The sequence below is a fragment of the Cololabis saira genome, chromosome 18 (genome assembly GCF_033807715.1).
Source record: "Cololabis saira isolate AMF1-May2022 chromosome 18, fColSai1.1, whole genome shotgun sequence".
In the NCBI taxonomy this organism is placed as follows: Eukaryota; Metazoa; Chordata; class Actinopteri; order Beloniformes; family Belonidae; genus Cololabis; species Cololabis saira.
In genome coordinates, this window is record NC_084604.1 from 13,869,493 (window position 1) to 13,892,991 (window position 23,499).

At 43.9% G+C, this 23,499-nt stretch overlaps 1 protein-coding gene across 20 annotated transcripts in view; it reads left to right on the plus strand.

The window, feature by feature from the left end:
• The window catches only part of afdna (afadin, adherens junction formation factor a), a 106,602-nt gene that overhangs the window by 49,488 nt on the left and 33,615 nt on the right, over nucleotides 1-23,499 (plus strand). For 15 of the 20 annotated variants that reach the window (XR_009784492.1, XM_061746709.1, XM_061746717.1 and 12 more), the window contains 12 exons: nucleotides 1,173-1,242; nucleotides 2,022-2,092; nucleotides 2,222-2,289; nucleotides 7,922-8,127; nucleotides 10,426-10,446; nucleotides 13,628-13,773; nucleotides 13,906-14,000; nucleotides 15,690-15,955; nucleotides 16,307-16,450; nucleotides 16,550-16,748; nucleotides 17,594-17,700; nucleotides 21,179-21,259. Coding sequence is in view for 19 of the 20 variants with exons in the window: in XM_061746709.1 (XP_061602693.1) it covers nucleotides 1,173-1,242; nucleotides 2,022-2,092; nucleotides 2,222-2,289; nucleotides 7,922-8,127; nucleotides 10,426-10,446; nucleotides 13,628-13,773; nucleotides 13,906-14,000; nucleotides 15,690-15,955; nucleotides 16,307-16,450; nucleotides 16,550-16,748; nucleotides 17,594-17,700; nucleotides 21,179-21,259 (1,474 nt within the window). In the remaining variant the exon portion in view is untranslated. The remainder of the gene's footprint in view (nucleotides 1-1,172; nucleotides 1,243-2,021; nucleotides 2,093-2,221; nucleotides 2,290-7,921; nucleotides 8,128-10,425; nucleotides 10,447-13,627; nucleotides 13,774-13,905; nucleotides 14,001-15,689; nucleotides 15,956-16,306; nucleotides 16,451-16,549; nucleotides 16,749-17,593; nucleotides 17,701-21,178; nucleotides 21,260-23,499) is intronic. The other 5 variants (XM_061746714.1, XM_061746728.1, XM_061746727.1 and 2 more) reach the window with 1 other exon arrangement.

A 23,499-nucleotide genomic window follows, 5' to 3' on the forward strand; every position in this document is an offset into this window, starting at 1 on the left:
ATGAATGTCTGGAGCTTTAATCGGCTGCCTTTTAACTTTGTCCTTTCTGTCAGCAGTATTTAGAATTAATAAGTAGGAGATCAAAACAGACGCTAAGAGGTCTGGAATGAGGCTCGATCTGCATCAGTGTTTTGAATTTTGTTCCGGTTTCAAAAATATCTCCGTTTTGTAATTTCACTAGACAAGTTTTAGATGTTAAATGTAATTTCTGTTGTTTTCTGCTATGCTTCATAACTGAAACGAAAAACAACAAAGTAAAAACATGTGTTCTTGACTATAATATCAGTTACTGATTATCAAAGCTTCTGAGCTTAAGAGAGAAAAATGAACTATTTAAGACCAAAGAATCATGTTGTGGTGGCCTTAGTCACATGGTTGCCCTGTTGTCCAGATCACATGACGGTTGGAGACGAGATGAAGAAAAGTCCTGTAAAGTCCCAGGCAGCATCGTGGTCCAGTTTGTTAAACTTAGAGGGGGGTGTGGATTCGGTTTGGAAGAGACTGAAAGCATCTGCCGAAGTTTTATCTCCTTGATTGTGAACTAAGCTTGAAAGATATGATACATGGATGGTAAAAGTTAAAAAGAAGGTCAAAACTAGTAAAACTAAATACGTGGTTTAGATATAAATGTGGTCATGCTGCTAATGATGTACCTACTTCAGCTGCTGATGTGTGTGTGTGTGTGTGATGGAAAACTCCCCGGCTATAACAAATATAGCAAATGCTTTGTGTGTTTGTGTTGCACTGCTCATTTTGCACATTTTGTCACATGGTACTTTGAAAAAAGTACCAACATTTCTAAAAAAGCTAGACAGCTCTACCTTTTTTAGACGTGTCTTTTCTACCCTGTAAAGGTCAAGTACAGTGTGTCCCAGCTGTGACTCAGGGCTCCTGCCACGGCTTCTCTATAACTAATTAGACTGTTATGTAAGTGTGTGTGCATGAGTAGGAAGTAAACGATCTGCCGGTATATATTGAGTTGTTAATATACTGCATGTCTGATCCAGCTCTCCTCCCCGCCGATGGGAGTGTGCGGCGAGGGCAAACCCAGATAAGCAAGCGTGTCGGGGTTTGTGTGCGCGCCTGTGTGTGGATTAAATCTGAGCTCTTGTTTGCTGTGATGAGAAAGCCAGCCACATCTAAACCGCTGGATGTGTGTGTCTCTGCCGCAGCAGCGTCCCAGAAACCACCTTCGACCTTCACGGAGACATCCACAGTGGAGCTGCCCTGCCTACCAGTAAGGTAATGACGATGCTCGCATTTATTTTGTTCAAGACGGTAATGTTGCTAATGGACGAGGTTGGAGGATAAAAACCCCACTGCATGATAAAGATGTCAATCCACATATTGTTTCCCTCGGGTTCATTGCTAAATTATTTAATTTGGTTATGTGATGGTTTCGTAAAACACTGAATTGCACACAGTGAGGTTTGAGCGTTTCAGGCATCAGAAGAATAAAAGCTGGGATTAGATGGGTGATCAGTGTGGAGATGTGGCTTTACTTGAGGAGCCAGAATCTGTATGAGAAGATGGAACATTGCACATTCACAGCCTTCGCTGTTTGTTTTGTTTCTTCCTTTTTTTTTTTTTTGTTTGTTTTTAAAAAGACCACTTTATTCATGATGGTCACTACAGTGGACAGCTTCAACTGCTTGATTCTGTCAAGAAAATTAATAAACTTGAATTGACAAAAATGAGTTCAAGATGCCTGCAGTAGTGAAAACTTCTGAAACATTAATACATCTTCCATTTATCAGCAATTAATTCATGAAAGTATTACGTACATGAAGTGGTTGCTTTCATCTTTAATCTTTGCATCACATAGAAAATGTCAACCTCATGCGAAGTTTGGAACTTCAAATAGGCGATTTAGTTTGATCTTTATAGAAATCGAGTGCGCGTCAACAGACGTAGTTTGACAGAAGCCTCATGATGCCGTTATCAACGGTTTGTGTGTTTAAATCTGGCTAATCTTTAAAGTGAAATTGAGTTTTGCTGTAACTGATGGTGTGTCTCTGCAGAGCTCAGGGAAGTTGGAAATGGAGCGAGGAATGGTCAAACCCATGATCAGAGGAGAGCAGCAGGACATCAGGTCAGATGCACTTCCCTCCGTTCTTTCTCTTCTCCATCATTCACTTGATCTCCTCCCTTCCTCTGGTCTATCCTCATTCCTGGCCCGTGATTTCTTCCCACCTCATGGTATCAACTCGTCTCATCACAGGTCTCAGGACATTTCAGCAGACAGAACAGAGTTGACTCTTCCAGCCAGCATTGAGTTCAGAGACAATTGTAAGTATAACGTATCTCGCTGCGCCTCCCTCATTGTGTTTATTACACCATCAATAGCGGAAATATTGAATCCTGGAATTGCCTGTGATCACACTGAGAGTGGGACTGCAGATGCTCTTCATACCTCCTCTCACTTAGCATTTAAGATACTTGGGTCCCTGATTAATTTAGTCAGAATATAATTACCATATTGGTTTAAAACAGGCTGTCGCATAAGTATCAGTATAATATAATTGGGTTGACAAATTATGTAAAATAAGGATGCTGAAATGTCTTATACTTTATGTATTCAGCTAGTAGATGTGCAGGTAAGTGTTTCACACTTTTCTTTCATAGATAAACTAACTCCTTAATTGAACATTAATTCAAAACAAAGTAGTGACAGTACAAGTGAAAAACAGTGTCTGCCTCGTCTAAACTAAATGTGCTGCTCTAAATGTGCCCGAGCTATCTGTGTCCCGACCCTAACCTGACACAGCAGACTGTCAATACGAGTTGTTATCCAAATAAACTGAGAGGACAGAGAGGATTGATGTTCTGCGCGGCCACCTGCTCCCCAACGTCCCATCAGTACTCGCTCTCTGATAACTGTAACATCATCTTCCTGTCGTAACAGTTAGCAGGAAGATGGCTCTTCACTTTATTTCCACCAGGTTCCAGATGTCTGAGTCGTACGAGTGGGTCAGTGGAAACTCCCGCAGGCTCACGGCTCCCAGCACTTTTTTGCTGTTTGCTTTGTCTTTGTAACACTTCTGTTTATTGACTTTCATCGGGGCATTTGTGTGCCTGTGTGCGCTCAAAGTACGCCGTATATTTGGCAATGTGGGAGCTCATCTGTTTTTCCAGGCAGAGGAGGGCTTCGTCTGGTCCTACGGCGGTGGAAATCTGGACGCCCACAATGCACTGGGAGTAACCGTACGCCCTATGGGGCAGGACCGTGCGTTAGCGGTGCACAGTAGCACACATATGTGTGATCTGAGGAATATATAGCGGCGGGGTTAGAGAGCAGCTGCAACCAGTTTGGCTTCAAATACCGAACCGAGCCGGCTGAACAGAAACATTGATTCACAGGCAGGCGAGCGGTTTTTGGATTCCACGAGAGACGGCAACGTTACTCGGTATCTGAAGTTGTTAATTAATTCCAGTCAATGTGGGTCAGTTCCTGTTTGAAAAGTGTGAGGATTTTATCTATGACAGACGCACGGCTGAGGAAGTGGTGGCCTTTGTGAGGCTGCGCTTTGTGTATGTACGAGATGAAAAACCGTAAAAATGAAATGCATGATGGACGTTCAGGAAATTAACTTAAAATCGTTAATGATAATCAGTCAAACAAAACATGGAATTTCACTTGGTTATTTTCGCTCACTGTACAGTAAATAGGCAAATGACAGCTCTTATTAACATATATACATATATATTTTAAAAAAAGTGAAAGGTGCAGCAGTATGAGGTAGACAAGGTTATTGAAAGGTGCATTGTTACAGCATATGATTGTGGTTATTATTTTTAATGAATTGGTGCCGGCGTGACATTTAGGTCATTGTCCCAGAGAGTGATACTGAGAAGTTGGATAAACGTGAAAAGCTGGATAGATGTACAAACCTTTGTTTTGGAAGACGGTGGCTTTACTTCCAGAACTACAGCTGCCTCCGATATATCATCATTAAACGTGGAGACTCGACCCCATCAGCAACTTCTGAGCCTTTGGATGCAATTCAAGCTTTGATCTGTACGCTTGATTTGAGTAATCACAGTACAATTCCCACATGAAGGCCCAGTGTGTAGGATGTGTTAACTAAATACTCCCAAAAAACCCCACTGCAGTGGCAAACTTGGCCCTAAAACGGGGTTTTCCTATTATGAGTAAAGGCCAAAGTGAGGGATTATTAATATTCCCCCAATGTTGGGGCAACAGCGATGGGATTGTTTACAGAACTAAGTGGCAGCAGAAAGGAAGCGCCTACAGGAGGGTTCAGCAGCATTCAAAGACATAAAAAGAGAGAACAAGGAAGCAGTGGCTGCACTGGACAATTTAAATGTTTACAGAACCAACAACACAACAGGTTGTTGTTCACCTACTTGCCGCCGGCCCACAGCGACATCAGACCGCTGCACCATCACAGCAGAAAGCATGAAGCTGCTTTGCTCTGTTCTTCCTGCTGTCCACCTGACGTTCACCCAAGTCCGCCTTGATAAACATTGTGACTAGGGCTGGGGATCGATTCAAATGTCAAGAATCGATTCGATTCCGATTCTTAAGATTCTGAATCGATTATCAAGATTTGATTCGATTCAATTCCGATATTGATTTGGGTTAGTGTTATTAAAACTGACTTAGTGTTAGTGTTATTAAAACTTGAGCTGTTGCATGAATTATATGACTGTAGTTATGCAAAATATTACTACTAGTATTATATTGAGATTAAACAGCAAGTATTGGCAGCTAATGATGCTGTAAGGACAAATCAGCTCCCAGAATGCTGATAGAACTGCTTTCAGAAACATCTGTGGGTCAGAATTACCAAACAGATCCAGGGCAGCAAACAGAGATGAATTAAATAGGTTTTATTTTTTCCCACATTCCGTTTTTATTTGTTCCATTTTTGGTCTATTTTGGTTTTTAATTTTTGAGCATTTGGTTTTTAGCATTTTTTGCAAATGTAACCCCAAAACAGTATATAAAGTAATGAAATATAGACAATCTATGCAATTATAACCTAACACTTTAATGTTTTCATACCTTTAAACATATTTAAAGGCAAAAACATGGCACCAGTTATTGGTCCGTGTATCTTTTGGTCATTGGATTTTTCCATCATGAGTGGGAATCAAAAAACAAAAAACGATTGGTTTATTTGATTTTCCTTTTAAAACAAAAAACAAATATTGAATTACACTGCATTTTTTCTTTTTCTGTGTTAATATGATTTAACAAAGATTCAAAATACGCTTTTATTTTCGTTTTCTATTTCATATAAGAAAAATGAAATTACTAGTCAACAGGAACGAAAAAACGAACCAAAAACAACCGTTTATTCATATTCAGTGCAGTGTTTGGCGGGTGTGCTTGTGAGACCTGGGGTCCCTGGAGGTCCTGGAGAGCCAATGCCCCCGTAGCGCGAGATGTCCCCGGCGAGCTGCAGTGTTTGGCGGGCTGTCTGTGAGTGTCCTGGGGTCCCTGGAGGTCCTGGAGAGCACAAGTCCCCGTACCGGGAGCTGTCCCCGGTCCTGGCCGGGATCAGTGCAGTGTTTGGCCGGTGTGCTTGTGAGAACTGGGGTCCCTGGCGGTCCAGGAGGCAAAGGGAAAGCCCAAGTAGCCTACCCCCCGTACCGGGACGTGGTCCCGGTCTTGGCCGGGTGCAGTGCAGCGTTTGGCGGGCTGGGTGTGAGTGTCTGGGGTCTCTGGGTGCCTGGGTCCTGGTCCCGGGACTCGTGGGTCCCTGTCGGGTCCCGGGACTCGTGGGTCCCTGGGTCGGGTCCCGGGACTCGTGGGTCCCTGGGTCAGGTCCCGGGACTCGTGGGTCCCTGGGTCGGGTCCCGGGACTCGTGGGTCCCTGGGTCGGGTCCCGGGACTCGTGGGTCCCTGGGTCAGGTCCCGGGACTCGTGGGTCCCTGGGTCCTGGTCCCGGGACTCGTGGGTCCCTGGGTCGGGTCCCGGGACTCGTGGGTCCCTGGGTCGGGTCCCGGGACTCGTGGGTCCCTGGGTCAGGTCCCGGGACTCGTGGGTCCCTGGGTCGGGTCCCGGGACTCGTGGGTCCCTGGGTCGGGTCCCGGGACTCGTGGGTCCCTGGGTCGGGTCCCGGGACTCGTGGGTCCCTGGGTCAGGTCCCGGGACTCGTGGGTCCCTGGGTCCTGGTCCCGGGACTCGTGGGTCCCTGGGTCGGGTCCCGGGACTCGTGGGTCCCTGGGTCGGGTCCCGGGACTCGTGGGTCCCTGGGTCGGGTCCCGGGACTCGTGGGTCCCTGGGTCGGGTCCCGGGACTCGTGGGTCCCTGGGTCCTGGCCACTTTCGCCCGATTTTCAGACACTTTGGCCGGCTTTCGGCTTCCTTCGGGCCCGCCTCTGCGGCGCTGCTCCCCCCGTCCACCGGGGGGCCGGCAGCGCCTCCCTCTCGGTAGCGAGACCGAGTCGACCCGTCCGCCCCAGGTGTCCCCCCACGGAGCCCCGCCGCCGCCGGGCAGGCCGACCTCCGACGGTCGGCTGCCGCTCTGGCGGTGGTGGCGGTCCTCTGGAAAAAACGATGTTTCTCAAACCCTACCACGCCGCATACAGCTGAACCGGGGCCCTGATATGATGGTCACCCCCAGCTCGCGCGGACCCGCAGACGGCTGAACCGGGGCCCGAAATGCCGGTCACCCCCAGCCCGAGCGGACCCACCCGCCCGCCCAGAAAACGGTGCGTCGAGGCGGGGCGAGGTTCCGGCCGCTCCCGAGGTCTCCCCTCACGGGGCTGCCGAGACCCGAGTCCCGTTGCTGCTTTGACCTGGTGTTTACTGTTGCTATGACAACTGTAGCTACATCTGGGGGCGTAATGTCAGTACAGGGAGCCCGGGGAGCGGACACAGGCGGCTGGAGGAATCCTGGAAGCATCACAGAAAAACCGGCGTTTCTGTCTTAAAAGCCGGCCAAAGTGTCTGAAAATCGGGCGAAAGTGGCCAGGACCCAGGGACCCACGAGTCCCGGGACCAGGACCCAGGGACCCACGAGTCCCGGGACCAGGACCCAGGGACCCACGAGTCCCGGGACCTGACCCAGGGACCCACGAGTCCCGGGACCCGACCCAGGGACCCACGAGTCCCGGGACCTGACCCAGGGACCCACGAGTCCCGGGACCCGACCCAGGGACCCACGAGTCCCGGGACCTGACCCAGGGACCCACGAGTCCCGGGACCCGACCCAGGGACCCACGAGTCCCGGGACCTGACCCAGGGACCCACGAGTCCCGGGACCCGACCCAGGGACCCAGAGACCCCAGACACTCACACCCAGCCCGCCAAACGCTGCACTGCACCCGGCCAGGACCGGGACCACGTCCCGGTACGGGGGTACTTGGGCTTTCCCTTTGCCTCCTGGACCTCCAGGGACCCAGTTCTCACAAGCACACCCTCCAAACACTGCACTGAATATGAATAAACGGTTGTTTTTGGTTCGTTCTTCGTTCCTGCTTACTAGTGATTTCATTTTTCTTATATGAAATAGAAAACGAAAATAAAAGCGTATTTTGAATCTTTGTTAAATCATATTAACACAGAAAAAGAAAAAATGCAGTGTAATTCAATATTTGTTTTTTGTTTTAAAAGGAAAATCAAATAAACCAATCGTTTTTTGTTTTTTGATTCCCACTCATGATGGAAAAATCCAATGACCAAAAGATACACGGACCGTTATTCTCGTGTCCAACAAAACATTCCTTTTTTGGGGATAAACAAAAAAATAACCAAAAGTTGTAATCTAATGATGAAAAAAAAAATACATAAATAAAAGAAAAAAAATAAATAAATAATAAATAAATCAATCTTACGACATATGAATCGATTTTTAGGAATTAATATGAGAATCGATTTATAATTGGGAAATAGATTTTTTCAACACAGGCCTAATTGTGACTGCACTTGTTTTTGTTTGTCCTTGTAGCTGAAGACACCTTCCTCTCTGCCATCATCAACTACACCAACAGCTCCACGGTTCATTTCAAGCTCTCGCCCACGTACGTGCTGTACATGGCTTGCCGCTTCGTCCTGTCCCCCACGTACCGGCCTGACATGTCGCCGTCGGAGAGGACACACAAAGTCATAGCCATCGTCAACAAGATGGTGAGCATGATGGAAGGAGTGATCCAGGTTAGTAACGCTGCATTTCTCTTCTCCGTTTATCTTCATGTCGAAAGTGCTCAGCTGCCATCTGTTTGGCCGCTTCTCTCCGTGACCCTCTTTTTGTTGACGTTTGGGTGGTGTTCCATGTTGTTACGTTTTCTGTATTCTTACAAATTACATCCGTAGTTGTAAGTAGTGTGTGTCCTTGTGCATACATCCGTCTCTACAGCTCCTGTGCAGCAATCTGCTTTTGTCCTGTTGTTTCCCATCAGTGCAACATTTTTGTGGCGTCAAGTCTTCGGTGAAACTATTTAATGTACAGCAGTCTAGCGCAGGCATCACTGTTCCCCCGAGGCACCGCAGCCTTCATGTTTTCCTGAAAGGCTCCAGTTCCAAGCTCTATAGAACCTGCAGTTTTATTAGTGGAATTGAATTTTATTGCTTTAGCTCACAGCCAGTTCTTAATTTTCTTTGGTATGCGGCACCGTTATGAGTAAAAACACGCTCGGTGGGCTTGAAGACTTGATCCATTTCATTACTGCATGTAGTCAGATTTTTGTTCTATGCAATTTCCGAGAAATATCAGTAGCTGCAGAGGAATGTAGGTAGAACTACTTCAAGCAGGCTCCTGAATGACGATGGTGCATTTCGGGTCTGCGTTTCCTCTTATTCATAGTTGGATGCCTGTTCAGCTTAACACTGTGGACTGCCCACTGGTACCAGATACTGATCCAACTTCAGCTTTCAAAATATTTTTAATTCTTTTTTTGTGACTGCATAGTCTTGCCAAAGTTATGGGCAGATACTGGTTTGTAAAATTAGGCCAGTGGCAAAAATATTTTAAATGCTTATTTGCATATAAGCAGAAAGACGTTAGCTGTGATAACTGGTCACACGGCACTAGGGGTGTAACAATATATCGTGCCACAAAATTTTGCGATACAAAAACGTCACGAAACGTGTCGTGGAGGTGACAAACTGTATCGCGATATTGGGTTATTAATATTCATCTATTGTGTTGACTAGTAACGCACATCCGACCACGCGTGACGACCACGCCTCGACCTGCGCACCAAAATCTTACTCCGCTCAGAAGAAACTAGTACCATTTTGCGGTGCCGTTTCGAGCTCTGAACCTTTACTTATGTAAGGCTGGTGTAGAGTTAAGCCTTACCTTATTAAATTAAACCTTTTTGGGGTGGTGAGTAGGATAAACACGGGGACAACTTCTGCGTGAGTTCGAGTGTACTTTAATGTCCCTCAACAGTGTAGGATTTTAGAACATCAACACAGCACCTAGTGCCGTACTGTGGCGTATCACTCCGCCCAATCTAAACCAGACTAATCACTACAGATAAACTGAGTAGTGTAATTATATTCCCTGATTTATATCAGAATATAAAGAATATATTTATAAAATGATGAACCCTGAATTACCAAAATAACCTTAACAAAAATAAATCTCATCTTACACTTATAAGGTGAGCATGAATTTTTTATGATGTAAAATTGTATGTATTTATTTACTTTTATTTATTTATTTAATTTTAGTTGTTAAATTTCTGGAAAAGAAAAAAGTCAAATCATACATGAGAGAAACTATTCAGTTTGTGGCAAAATATTTGTACTTGTATGAAACTGAAGATGCATAATGTAAACCTGACATTTACTTTTAGTTCAGTTTGTGGAAAATGGTTGGGCTGGCTTTCTCTTTAAAACTTAAACAGTTATAAAGCATTACAAACTGTAACAATAGGGCAAACGCACAGTATTGTTTTGTATTTTGTGTCTTTTAAATAAAAGACAATTTTTTTCCAGTCATATGCTCCTCATTCAAGGTTGTTAAAAAAATACTGCTATAATATCGTATCGTGACCTCAATATCGTGTATCGTACCGTATTGTGAGATTAGTGTATCGTTACACCCCTACACGGCACACATCTGTAGTCAGTCACATTCTCAGGTCAACCTGCAGCCGTCTGTGATCAGGTTACCCATGATGCAAGCCGATGTCAGCTCTGGACAGATTCAAAGGTGCAACAGATCTTAAAAGCACAAAAAAATGTCTTCAAATTTTGTAAATTGAGATTGATCAAACATTTCCAGGCTCTTGTGTTATCTTTCAGTGCGCATCCATTAATTCTCTTTACCGTATTCAAGATGACATTGTGAACCATGACCACCTGTGAGCCAGTGTTTGTGTATTTGCGTGTTTGTGTGTTTGCATAGCTGTGTCCATACTGTAGCTGTTGACGTGTTTTCTCTCTGTCCTGTAAATGTGTCCTCCTCTTCCTCCTCCTCCTCTTCCTCTTCCTTCCATCCAGGAGATTCCTGAAGGGGATCAGGTAGGATATCACAACAGCACACCATGATACGGCTGCTAAAGACTCGTTTACCTTTTTCTTTTTTTTCCTTCCTTCCTTCCTCTCTCTCTCTCTTTCGTTCTCTTTGGGGTGGGCGATATGGATTATTTATAAATCAGATTAGTTTCTTCCAGTCTACAAAAAATTGTTGGTAGCAACTAAGGTATATTTTCTTATTTTTGGATAAAGCTGAAAAGCTCTAAACTGACAGCAGTCATTTAGTTTTCCACTCTAGGAAGTAAGATCTTCAGGATCAGGACCGACTGTCCTGGATTTGGAAATGTTCATGTTGTTGACAGTAGCGTCCTCAGACCCAGACTTGCTTTTCTTTTTAAAAATTATTTTTTTGCCCTTTTCCATTATCCCTTTAAATCGCAGTTTAATATCCATCCAGTTCGCTCGAACCTTCCATTGAGGTAGGAACACACATTTATGGACTATCTTCAGTTTTGTGGCTACGATGGAAAACCAAAACAAGCCAAATCGTACTTCTGTACCTCTTAGAGGGCAGATGGTTACAGATAAAGCAACAAGAAACCTTTGGTTATCTGAGTCTTCAGTACAGATTTTTCTTTATGGGGAAAAAATAATTTAGATATCTTGAATCTAAAAGTACTAAATCACATTTACAATGAAGCAGTGTATTTTAAAGGAGAGATTTCACCGGATAACTTATCAATTACAATGAAAAATGTTGTTAAATTGTTTTATCTAATATTCTGTAAATATGTTCTCACACTTGCATGTACAGGCGGTAAATCAAACAAAAATGATTAAATGTATCGCTGTAACCTATTTGACCATCATATGGCGTGAAAGCAACTTAATTTCCCATTTGAGTGGAAGAGGCCCAGCCATCAGTGTAGACGGGGACCATCAAAGGATAAAATGTGACAATCAGAGAGCAGCTTTGTGTTTTGCAATAACCTTTTTTTCCTCCAAGATCAAAATCAGACTAGAAAAGGAGCTACTAGATCTGCTCCCTACAGGGTTGAGGGGCCAAGTTGTCCGTGTCAGCTACTTGTAGGAATTAACATGTGGATTGAGAAGAAGGTGTAACGGTAAAGCTTCAACTCTAAAATTACATTGATTCTATTTTTCTTCCTTAAAGCGTTAGGTACTGTATTTTCAATTGTTCTTTCCATGTTAAATCCGGAGGTTTTATATGCTCTTTATACGAAATACAGAGGAGCCAAAAGAGGCAAATCACATGAACTTCTTAAAATTAAAAACTCATATCGCCTGACCTCATAACCTTTTTCCTCCTTTCTCCTCTCTTCTCAGCTGCTCTACTCGCTTTCTGTGACAAGCCCATCATTGTTGCTGCTGCTTTTTTTTCTCTAACAGAAATGTGAAACCAAAACGTAACAATACATCCTACCCACAGCTGGAAAACTAAGCAACAACAGCAACATCAACCTGACTAATTCCATTCAGCTTCCTGGACCTGCCTGGTACTAAAACCAAAAGCCCAAAACTGAGAAAAACCAAAGCAACCACTCTTTCCCATCGTTGTGCCATCTTTGATTCTAGCATTCATTACGTCTCGCTTCTCCTTCTCAGCAGTGTGGATGAGAGACAGGTTGCATCCCTCTGAGCTCCTCCACCTCCTCAATTGTCTGTTTGGAGTTTCATCCATCAGTGTCTCAAATGTGTCTCAAGTGTTTTGTTTTGGATGTACTCTGCTCCACCTCTCATCTTCTGGCTGTTCTGAATGAAGGATTTTTCTTTGTTTTGTTGATTTTGTGTTTTGTCTGTCGAGGCGGGGATAGATGACTGCAGGGAATGGGGTGAGCGGCGGTGGGATCAGCCAATCAGCTCCTCAGACACTGAGCTGTGTCCTCCACTGAGCAACAAAGAACATATCTTTATTGCAAACATTGTTTTTTTTTTGCTGCAAGCAGCTATTGTGTTGAAGGGTTTACTCTAAGATATTCCAGCTACTGTTGTGTGCGAGTCGGATGCATCTTTTCCTTGCATCCTTTAATGGCGGTCTGGAAAACACTCTTAATGCCATTTTAGTACCCAAAATTACTTTGGCTTGTTTCTGCTGATCGTTGGGATGGGAGACCTCGACAGCCAGATGATACTTCCTTCAAGTAAAAGATTTCTTCAAATGAAATTGAAATTGAAACTGATCAGTGGTGCTGCTAAGTTTGAATGTTATGTCTGTAGACAGTCACAACAATTATAGAGGGACGCAGTAAAGTAAAGTGATTTAGTGAGTTTGGGCTGTTGGGAGGATGGTAGGTCGGGACCAAATGATGTTAGTTTGTAAGCCCCACCCCCAAATGACATCATTTCGTCAGTACTACGTATCAATCAGGTCTGTTATAAATGGTAAAGTATCTCCACAGTACTTTTTAATTTCATGGCAAGCTTTAGATGGGCCCCAGCAAAGGTTCACTTTGTAATGAGGAAAGTTGATTTTTCCTCCTTTTCTTTATGAGTGTTGAACAGGAATCATAAATTTAAAGTATGAGACATTTACTTTAACAAAGTAACCCCCAGCTCACGTTGATGGTAACTGTCGTTGCATGACATGAAATAGAATCATTCTTTTAGCTGTTTTATGACTTTTCTGATCTGATAAATGACATGTATTAGGACACAAGCAGTTGTCTTCAATATGGGCAAAGTTAAAGCAAATCTCTGCCATCCTGTATTATTCTCCTTGTGAATAATTGTAGCCTACAGTGAAATTATGTTTTGACCATTTATTCATTTATTTTTAACCAAAAATTTGACTCGTCAGTGGGGCAGGCCTGTGTCTGATGACCTGGAGACTTGCGTTGTGTGTGTGAGAGAGGGAAACAGAGAGGTCACCTTGGTCAAAAATGGACGAATTCTCATCAAAACATTGAGGAAATCCAGAGGTGAAGACAGTATGTTGATTGCTCTGGCAGTGTGACCACTCTTCTTCATCTCCACACCTCAAGGGAGGGGTGGGCAGGGCACGAGTCTATCCCTGAAGTAACAACTGCTCCTTCTGGCTGCCACTCAAGCAGAAAAGCTGTCTACTTACTTTCTAACACCTTCGGCATCGACTGCATACTTCTGCTTTAACAGCTCTCTCTTTGTCTCTCTCCCTTGCTCTCTCTCTCTTCCTCTCTCTGTCTCTGTACCCATGCATGTCTGTACGGCTGTGATTGGTACATTGCAGAAGCAGAAGAACATCGCTGGAGCGCTGGCTTTCTGGATGGCCAACGCCTCCGAGCTGCTCAACTTCATCAAGCAGGACCGAGACTTGAGTCGCGTCACACTGGACGCTCAGGACATCCTCGCCCACCTCGTCCAGATGGCTTTTAAGTGAGTGTCAGCGTGGATGTGGGGAGGGGCAGGTGGCAGAGCCTTGAAGTTGATTAAAACCTCCGAATGTAGGACTGCTAGTGCTCGTATTACTGATGGAGATGTTTAATAAAACGTGATGTCTTGGTGCAGGTACCTGGTTCACTGTCTACAGGCTGATCTGAACAACTACATGCCTGCTTTCCTGGACGATCCGGAGGAGCATAATCCACAGAGACCCAAGATAGGTAATGAAAACGGCTAAAAACAAATAAAATGTACCGTACATTTTATTTACGTATACCTGCAGTATATAGTGTTTCTTATTATACGTTTGACCTCTAAATGTGCAGATTTCTTCTCTGCAGTCACACACCAAGCATACTTAGAATTGAGGGCGTAGATGCTCGTCCCAGGGTGGTTTGATAAATGTGGCGGCTGGAGATCACACCCATGAGTTGTCTTTCTACTTGAAGTTTAGTAGATTTATCCTCAAACCTGAATGTACTGAACTGTCCTTGGGCAGGACCCTGAACCCCCTCAGTGCTCCTGAAACACAGGGCTGCATACATGTACTATTTACCAGCTTTCTGATTTGAAGCCTGTTTGAAACTCCTTGACCTGAGAACAGAGAAAATGCAATCTTGATACTTTAGCTGCAGTGGTTGTTTAAATTCCCGTTGATGACGTTTTTTTAGAAAGAAAGAAAGAAAGAAAGAAAGAAAGAAAGAAAGAAAGAAAGAAAGAAAGAAAGAAAGAAAGAAAGAAAGAAAGAAAGAAAGAAAGAAAGAAAGAAAGAAAGAAAGAAAGAAAGAAAGAAAGAAAGAAAGAAAGAAAGAAAGAAAGAAAGAAAGAAAGAAAGAAAGAAAGAAAGAAAGAAAGAAAGAAAGAAAGAAAGAAAGAAAGAAAGAAAGAAAGAAAGAAAGAAAGAAAGAAAGAAAGAAAGAAAGAAAGAAAGAAAGAAAGAAAGAAAGAAAGAAAGAAAGAAAGAAAGAAAGAAAGAAAATTCCCGATGACGTTTTTGTGTAAAGCTGATTTATGGTTCTGCGTTAAATCGACGCACAACGTACGTGTGAGGGAAGGAAGGAATGAATGAATGAAAAAATTCCCGTTGATGACATGTTTGTGTAACAAACATGGCGGATCTGAGTCATTACAGTTTTGCAGTACAGGTGTACTAATTTAATTGTTTTTTATCAATTCAATTTAATTGGTGTAGTTTAGTAGCATTTAGTATTCTTTTAGAGCAGTGTTTTGGGGGCTCCAAAGACTGAATGTGGTGATAGATTTATAGTTACAAAGGTGGAGTTGAATTGGTATTTTTTTTATCGTCATTTTTATCGTTATCGGGATAAATGCCAGAAATTATCGTGATACATTTTTTTAGTCCAGACCGCCCATCCCTACTCGGAAGACATTGTAATCTTACACCTGGGTCCCACCGGGTGCTGCACAAACCAGTGAGTTGATGTTCTTCTAGTCGATGAGGCTAGTCCCAGCAAAGGACCATTGTGGCGTTTAGAACAGCGACTGTTTGCTTCAGTTGTTTCTTTATTTATTTTGTTTTGTTTTAGCTGCGCCAGGGCAAGTCGGGGTCAATTTACACTGAGAAGATTGAGGTGGCTGAAAGTAAGACACAATAATGGCAGGCCTAGAGAATCCAGTTAATTTGTGCCTGCTGGCTTCCGGCCGAGCTGGCGGCGCTCTGAAATGCTCCCAATGGGATGTGACATCGGGCTGAGGAATGATCAAAACGCTGACATCTGCCGTGCTGCAGAGCTGCCACCGGGGTCCGGGCTTTAAGGCCCGCTGGAGATACGAATTGTTCCGAAAAACACAAACGTGAAATAGAAACACGGATGCATTCAAAGGTTCTGATTTCTTCCGTGTAAACGGGAGAGTGTCAGGTTTGAAGACACGTGTGTTTCTCTTTCCAGAGGACGTCCTGCACACGCTGACGGGCGCCATGTCACTGTTGCGGCGGTGTCGAGTCAACGCTGCGTTGACCATCCAGCTGTTCTCGCAGCTCTTCCACTTCATCAACATGTGGTTGTTTAACAAGCTGGTGACGGATTCGGAGTCGGGGCTGTGCTGCCACTACTGGGGGGCCATCCTCCGGCAGCAGCTCAGTCACATCGAGGCCTGGGCCGAGAAGCAGGGCCTGGAGCTGGCCGCCGACTGCCACCTCAGTCGAATCGTGCAGGTAAGGGGTGGGGGGGTTGTCTTTATACTGCTGTTGCATCAGCTGCACACGGAGGGTTCACATGTGTCTGTAGCTCACAGACCACCAGAATCATCATGTCGTCCTATCTAGCTGTAGTTAAAATAGGTAAACAAAGCTTTTGCTGCTGTGCACGTTTAACATGTCTGACTAGTTTTATTAAGTTTTAGAGTTTAATTGCAGAAAGTCCTTCGTTTGTTAGAGAAGTGCAGTAAGGCACACTCTCAAAGGAAGAATTTATTATGGATATAAAGAAAATGAACCTAGTTAATGTGTCCCATTGTAATGTATCCATACAAATGTTTTGTTTGACCTGTTTTTTGCCGTGTGCAGGCAACCACCCTGCTGACCATGGACAAGTACTCCATGCAGGACGTGCAGAACATACACAACACCTGCTTCAAGCTGAACTCCCTGCAGCTGCACGCCCTCATGACCAACTACCACTGTGCCCCGGATGAGCCGTACATCCCGCCTGTGAGGCTGACAAAACATGCAAACGAATGGAAAACCTATTACAAACCACGATGAAAGCTCATCCAGTGTGTGTGTTTGTTTGTGTGTGTGTGTGTGTAGGAGTTGATAGACCACGTGGTAGCGGTGGCAGAAAACACGGCCGATGAGCTGGCGAGGAGTGATGGCAGAGAGGTGCAGCTGGAGGAAGACCCAGACCTCCAGCTGCCCTTCCTCCTCCCCGAGGACGGCTACTCCTGTGATGTGGTGCGCAACCTCCCCAATGGTCTGCAGGACTTCCTGGACCCGCTGCTGCAGAGAGGTACACAAGGACAAATACATCAATCATATTTATTTTTGTATATATTTTTATACTTCAGATTATACCAGTTTTGTTTATCAACCGCCCCTCCCCCTTCTTCTCCTTGTAAAACGCTCCTAATTCTGGGAAGTTTACTGTGGTACAACACAAAAGTCTAAAATTACCATCTGTGATTCAGAGGCTTCATGTGACAATGCAGAGAGACATGATTTTGCCCTTTTAAACTGAAATTAGTTATAATCGTCTTTGTTTTTATAGTTCAAGGACATGGGGAAAAACATATTAGTCACCTTAATTAATGTCGGTAGTAAACATCACTGTAATATTGCAGCCACACAAGTATTTTTGTTTTTGATTTAGCTTTTTAACACAACCATGTGTTTTGAGAAAGAGTGTGACGCAGAAAAACACAATTTGCCTTATAGTTGTGTCGTGAAGACGCTCTTGAGCGTAGAGAAGGTGGCGTCTGGAAGACTTTTGCAAGACCAAGATGAATTTTGGAAGTATGACAATAACGCTCAGCCACTTTCTTCTAACCTCCATCACAAAGCACCCTGCTGAATAACACCGTGAGATCACATTAGCTCGCAGTAGCATAGCCAGAAAAAAGCAGCCCACCATCATCATCATCACGGTGGTAATGTTGGTACCACTGAGGCTTCCACCAAGGCTGTCCTTTGTCCCTGATTTTGTTCATTACTTTCATGGGCAGAATATGTATTTGGTAATTTATTATAGATATATAAAAACAATTGAACTAATGAAGTAAAAGATGCCTTTAAACCCTGAATGCGCCTTTCTGACTCATTTCCATTGTGTGTACATGTTTGTGTTTCTGCCCATAGGATTCTGTCGGTTAACGCCACATCCACGCTCCCCTGGTACCTGGACCGTCCACTTCGAAGGATCAGACTGTGATAACCCCTTCTCTGCATCCGACCACTCTGACTTGGTACGACATTCACACGCAGTCCAATGCTCGTTCTCTCATGACATGGAGCCTGCTGATCCATGTAGAGTTGTGTTTGAAGCCGGTGGGGCGTCTGGGGTCTAGCTGGATTCAAGCTGGTATCACAGGGAACTCCAGAGGATGAGTACTGGGGATCCACAGGCTGTGGAGAATGAAGTGCAGAGCAGACCTGACGACTAAAGGCTCAGTTATGGTTCTGCGTCACACCAACGCAGAGCACATGCCGCAGCCGTGACGTCGTGCTGAACCCTTCAGACTTCTCCGTCTCTCCATTTGGTCGCGGTGCAGTACCCCCCGCGGCCACTAGTTAGCGATCTTTTTCTGAATGGTTTATCTGACTTTTTCCGGTCACAGTAAATCAAAGAAATAAGGACAACTATTGTGCAAAAAACAAAAACAAAAAAAATCACACATAAACGAAGAAAAGAGCCCTGGAAGTTCACTACTGATTCAAACCGGAAACCGGAAATGCTTCGCTTTCAAACGAACCAATCACAGCCCTCTCGGTCTGCGTGTGTTCGGCGTCTCCTCGACGCGTAGTTACAATTTTCAGGAGGTGCACGTCAGAGACGGCGCAGGTGACGGCGTGTCCTCTGCGTCGATCCAAACCACACGCCGTAGGCACGGCGTCATTTTGACGCAGAAGCATAACTGAGCCTTAAGACGGGACAAGCAAAGGCACGAGATCCTGGATCCACACGGTGACCGCTTAGTCATCACAGCAGAGTCACTCCAGGTCGTGGCTTTGCCGCGTCAGCGTTCAGGTTGCACTGAAATGTGCTTTGAAGGAAGGTTCCTCAGTTAAAGACATGTATCCAGCCAGTCTTTAATGACACTATCTTTCTTTTTTTTTTTAGATGGTTTGAAATGTGGGGAAATATTTGCTCTCTAATTTAGAAATAAATACATTACGTTAATTCATTTTTTCAAAAAATTTACATCTTACCCTTAAACTCTGAATACCTGAAGATCTCTTGTAGTTTTACAAATTGAAAAGTTTCTATACTTGTATTGATAATTTTCAGATTAAAATGTTAAAGTTTGATATTCTAAATATATTTAACATTTCTTAATGTTATCTACCACATAGCATAATGTATGGTATGATATTTATACACATTTGTTCTAATGTGTCAGAAAAGCTCCCTCTCTTAACTTTTTTCATTTAAAAGACTTGAAAAGTAACTTTTGGTTGATTGTTACAATCAAGATTTGTATAACAGATTCTTGTAGCTGCCATCATGTCACGTCACTTTTGAAGCATTACATTTTTCATTATTGGTCTCTTTGGAGCCAGAAGAGGGAGATGTACACTTTGCATCTCCATCAGTTTAGGCTCAGTCTCCTGCGCAGCTGCACATGCATAAGTTTAAGCTTAAAGACAATCATAGTAAATTAATTGCATAATAAAGTTTACATGGAAACTGGCTTAAGAAGCTAGAATGTGATTTTGTTGTACTCCAATATGCAAATCCTATTCTTAGCATATTGTGCTTGACTAATAAACACATTGATGGGAATTTCTGGTATATTAGAACTACATTAATTAGAATTATATTAGGATATGGGTGGCAGCTGTCGGTAATCTGAAGTAGTAGGATTGTGTGATATCCATAAGCAAAGGTTAACTGGCATCATGTTCCTCACAGCGACTCGCATGGACTGTTTCAATCTGCTCATCTCTGCATCACGCTGAGCAGTTTAGATGAAAATTACTATGAGGGTCAGGATTTGCACTTCATGTTTAATTTCCAATAGTGAAGATACAGATCTAATAAAACAAAAACAATGTACATTTCTGGTTTAAGGGGGAAAAAAATGGTTAAAACTAAACAGAAACTGAGCTGCAGACAATTTGACGACGCCACTGACATAGTCTTACTATTTTTAGGTGAGTGTGAAGCTAGGAGCTGTCGTGTGTGTGTGTGTGTGTGGTCTCCCTGTTGAAAGCAGTGATTACAGTGACTACAGAAGCAGCTATTTACTTTTCAGAAGAGATGCACCGACACACATGCTCCCGCACAATTTAATCAACACCAATCACTGGAGATTTTAGTTTGTGAGCCTAAAGCATAAAATGATAGACTTCGTTTCATTACACACACGCATACGTGCACGCTCTCAGCCACTTCCTCTGTAATTGGTCTGTTTATCCCTGCTGTACTACTTCATGACTGTAGTCTCAACATAATGCAGGCGTCTCTCACACACACACACACACACACACACACACACACACACACACACACACACACACACAGAGACACTTTGATTAATAGCGTGTTCGGGCAGACGGAGGATTTAGGCTTTGAACGCTCAGGGTTCTTTAACCAGCAACACAAGTACAGATAGGTTGTGTGTCTAAGTCAGGTTGGCGGCTTTGAAACAATACACAAGGCTATTAAAATAGGATTTTACTGATTTATACAAGGAGACTGAAGCAAACATTGATGTCTTCATCCTCATTTTCCAGTCTGGCACGAGAAAGATGAATCTTATTCGTATTAAGGGCACTGAAGGGACTCTTTACAGTGTGATCTGTGTGTGGTCATCCAGGGAGCCTCGTTGACGTAGTCAGCGGCCAAACACTTCACAGATTCATTCATTCACAGAGTTTCCCAGCTGTATCCATCATATCATCTTTGTACTAAACTAACTTGGTTAAAGTCTTGTATTCTTAACAAACCAACACACTCCACATCCATCAAACAGGCAGACATTGAATCAGCAGTAATTATCAGTGTTGTGGTTGACGAGGCTAGAAAAGTGTCATATGAATATCGTTAATTTCTCACATTCTCATATTACTTTTGACCTTTTCTGTTTACTTCTAATAACTTAAATAAAAGCCTTACATGAGCCAATAGGAGGTGAGATTTTTATGCTGCATCTTTACTCTCGGTAACTTAATTCTGGGAGTAAATCACAATTACTTACAAAATAAAACAACAAAGAAAACATCACTATAGTATACAAAAAAAACTGTACAAGTCTCACATGAGTTTATTTATTCTGCAGTGGCCTTCATGAGAATACGTATCTATGCATTTCTTTTCCTAATGTGGGAATGTCGGCAGCTCTCCCTTTCTCCATTTTTTTTTTATCCCTCTCCACCCAGTTACCCACCCCTGCTCCAATGAGCCCGTGTGTGTGTGTGTGTGTGTGTGTATGAATGTGTGTGTGTATGAATGTGTGTGAATGTGTGTGCGTCTGGGTAGCCATGATGTGGTTTTCATTCTTGACTTGATGCCAGTGACCACAGGTTCCTCTGTGGTCTTCCCCTTTCCCCTGTATCCCTCCTTCATTCCTTCCCTCCCTTTTCTCACCCCTCCCTCCCTCCCTCATACTCTCCTTGCCCTGTTTGAGGGAGACAGACTTTTGCTGTGTTTTTCTCGGGTTTTAACTCACTCCAGGCATCATCCTCATTTATAGTTTGTCTTTCCTGTCCATCTCTCTTCAGCCAATGAGGAAAGAACCGGAGGTCGTCACAGTCACCCTGAAGAAGCACAACGGCATGGGCCTCAGCATTGTGGCTGCCAAGGTAAGAAACACCACCTGGAGGTGCGCACGTGTTTTTCTGTACTAATGTTTTACAAAGGAAACCTGAACTTTGGCTGAATTGAGAACTTTACTCTGAAGAGAAACCTTTTGTTGAGAAAACATTCAGACATTATGAACACTAAATCCCAAAGTAAAAAATAACCATGAAGCTCGGAGGAAATCCAAAAATAATTTGGTTGGGTTCAAGCTGGCTGGAGAGCGGGTGCCCAGGATGTGTGAGACAGACGGACATGGAGCAGACTGTTCTTGCAGACGGGCTGCTTTCACTTCTGAGTGTGACCACAGTGCGTAGACCAAACCGTGACAGTATCAAGACGCTTCAGCGTGGCCCCCCCCAGGACAAAAACATGGTCCCTGGAGCTCGCTGTCCCGGGACCGGGTGGGATGTGGGGGTTTAGGGGTCGACAACTTCAATAAATATTTGCACAACTGAAGGAAATTTCTTCCCCCATCACTTCGTCTTTTTTTAATTTAACCTTTATTTTCTCATGTAAAAGTTTAAGAACAAATTCTCATTCTTATCACTTTGAGATGTGAAATGTCTTATTGTCGTCTACAGTGAGCCAATATTTGACGCTGCTAAATCATATACAATTATTTAGTCTTTCTGTGTTTTTTTTTATTTTCAGCTTCATAAACTTTAAGAAAAATGGCCAAAATAGAAGATTAGACAACAGATTGATGGTATTGGATCAGTGTTATATCAACCCGACTGGGTTTTAAATTCCAGACACTTTGTGAGGAGCAATCTGCAGAAAACGGGATCAAGATGAGATGAAATGAGAGGATCATGTAACAACATGCCAGATGAGCACGTTGGTGGCATCATCTGGATACAATCAATATTCTGCAACATGAGAGAGGGCAAACTGCACCCCCCCTTCCCCTCTCCTTCCTTTTTCAGTCAAAACTAACAGAAACAACATATCCCGCTAACATTTAGGACTTCCCATCTTCCTGTCCACCACTACACTCCACACAGGTGCACCTGTCTGATGAACGCCGTGGCGTGCTCGGTCGCCAGGCTGTGATGAATATTTAAAAACCTAATATTTGGACTGATTAATCAGTTGACCTCTTGTAATACATGCAATCAGAAATGTAGCCTGTGCATAGAAATGGATGCTTTCAGCGAAGGCTGCTACAATGGAAGAAGAGCAGATGACAGATTGTAATGTCTAATTGGGTATCTAAATAATGGCGGATCTATTTAGTGGCTTTAAAGCTTGTTGATTTACTTGGTCCTGTGGCATGTGGTCACGTAGAACCCACATAGTGCAGGCTGTGTATGAAGGAGCAGTGTTTTGGTTAAGTGGGGCTGCGTAGATCACGTCTGGCTGATTGGCGAGCCGAGCTCACGGCTGCTCAGGGTGGGACACCAGCAGAGCTCATTTTCTCCACTGAACTGACTTCAAAAGCTGCACAGCGGTCGGAGGGAACACGGTATTGTGAACCATGTTGGTTTAACGTCACACAGTTATTTACTTTCACACTATATTTTCTCAACCACAGAACATCCACAATGCTGTGCTTCCTGGCTGCGCGGCACATCCATCATCACCTTCTAATTTTCTGTCGGACTGTTCGAGACTCTGGTGACTGTTAAACGGTGTAAGAGATAATAATCCTGCTCCCTCTAATATTCTACCCCAGTACACACCATCCTAGATGCTGTCTCTCTTGTATTTGAAGCAATTAACGGAGCACATGAACAATCTGCGGTGCAGTAAAACCAAAGCAGGTTCACCGTGTGCACCCTCGAGCCTCACAATGGCCTGCGCAGCCTCCAGTTTAATTTCAAACGGCAACAAGAAAGATAACACAACGGGGTTCCTGTAATGACTCTTAAATGTATTTTGCAAGAACCCTGGTCTTTCACACTGGATTCTGTCATTCTGTGGTAATAACTTGCATCGATGAAATGGTGCTTTTGTGTGTTCATCTTATATGGATGCAAACTTGGCTAATCCACATTCCTGACGTGCAGCACCTCGTTTGTGAGTGAAAGGATTGAAGTGGGCCAAGAGCGGGAGTGTCGGCTCCCATTTTGACTCTTTCTGTCTTTTGAGTGGAGTGAGTTTCCTGGTGAAGTCAAAAGCTTTCCTGTGCGTGCGTGTGTGTGTGTGTGTGTGTGTGTGTGTGTGTGTGTGTAGGAAGGACATACTGAGGAAACCTCCTCACTGTTTATTTTCAAATATGTGTGGATATGTGCAAAGGAGG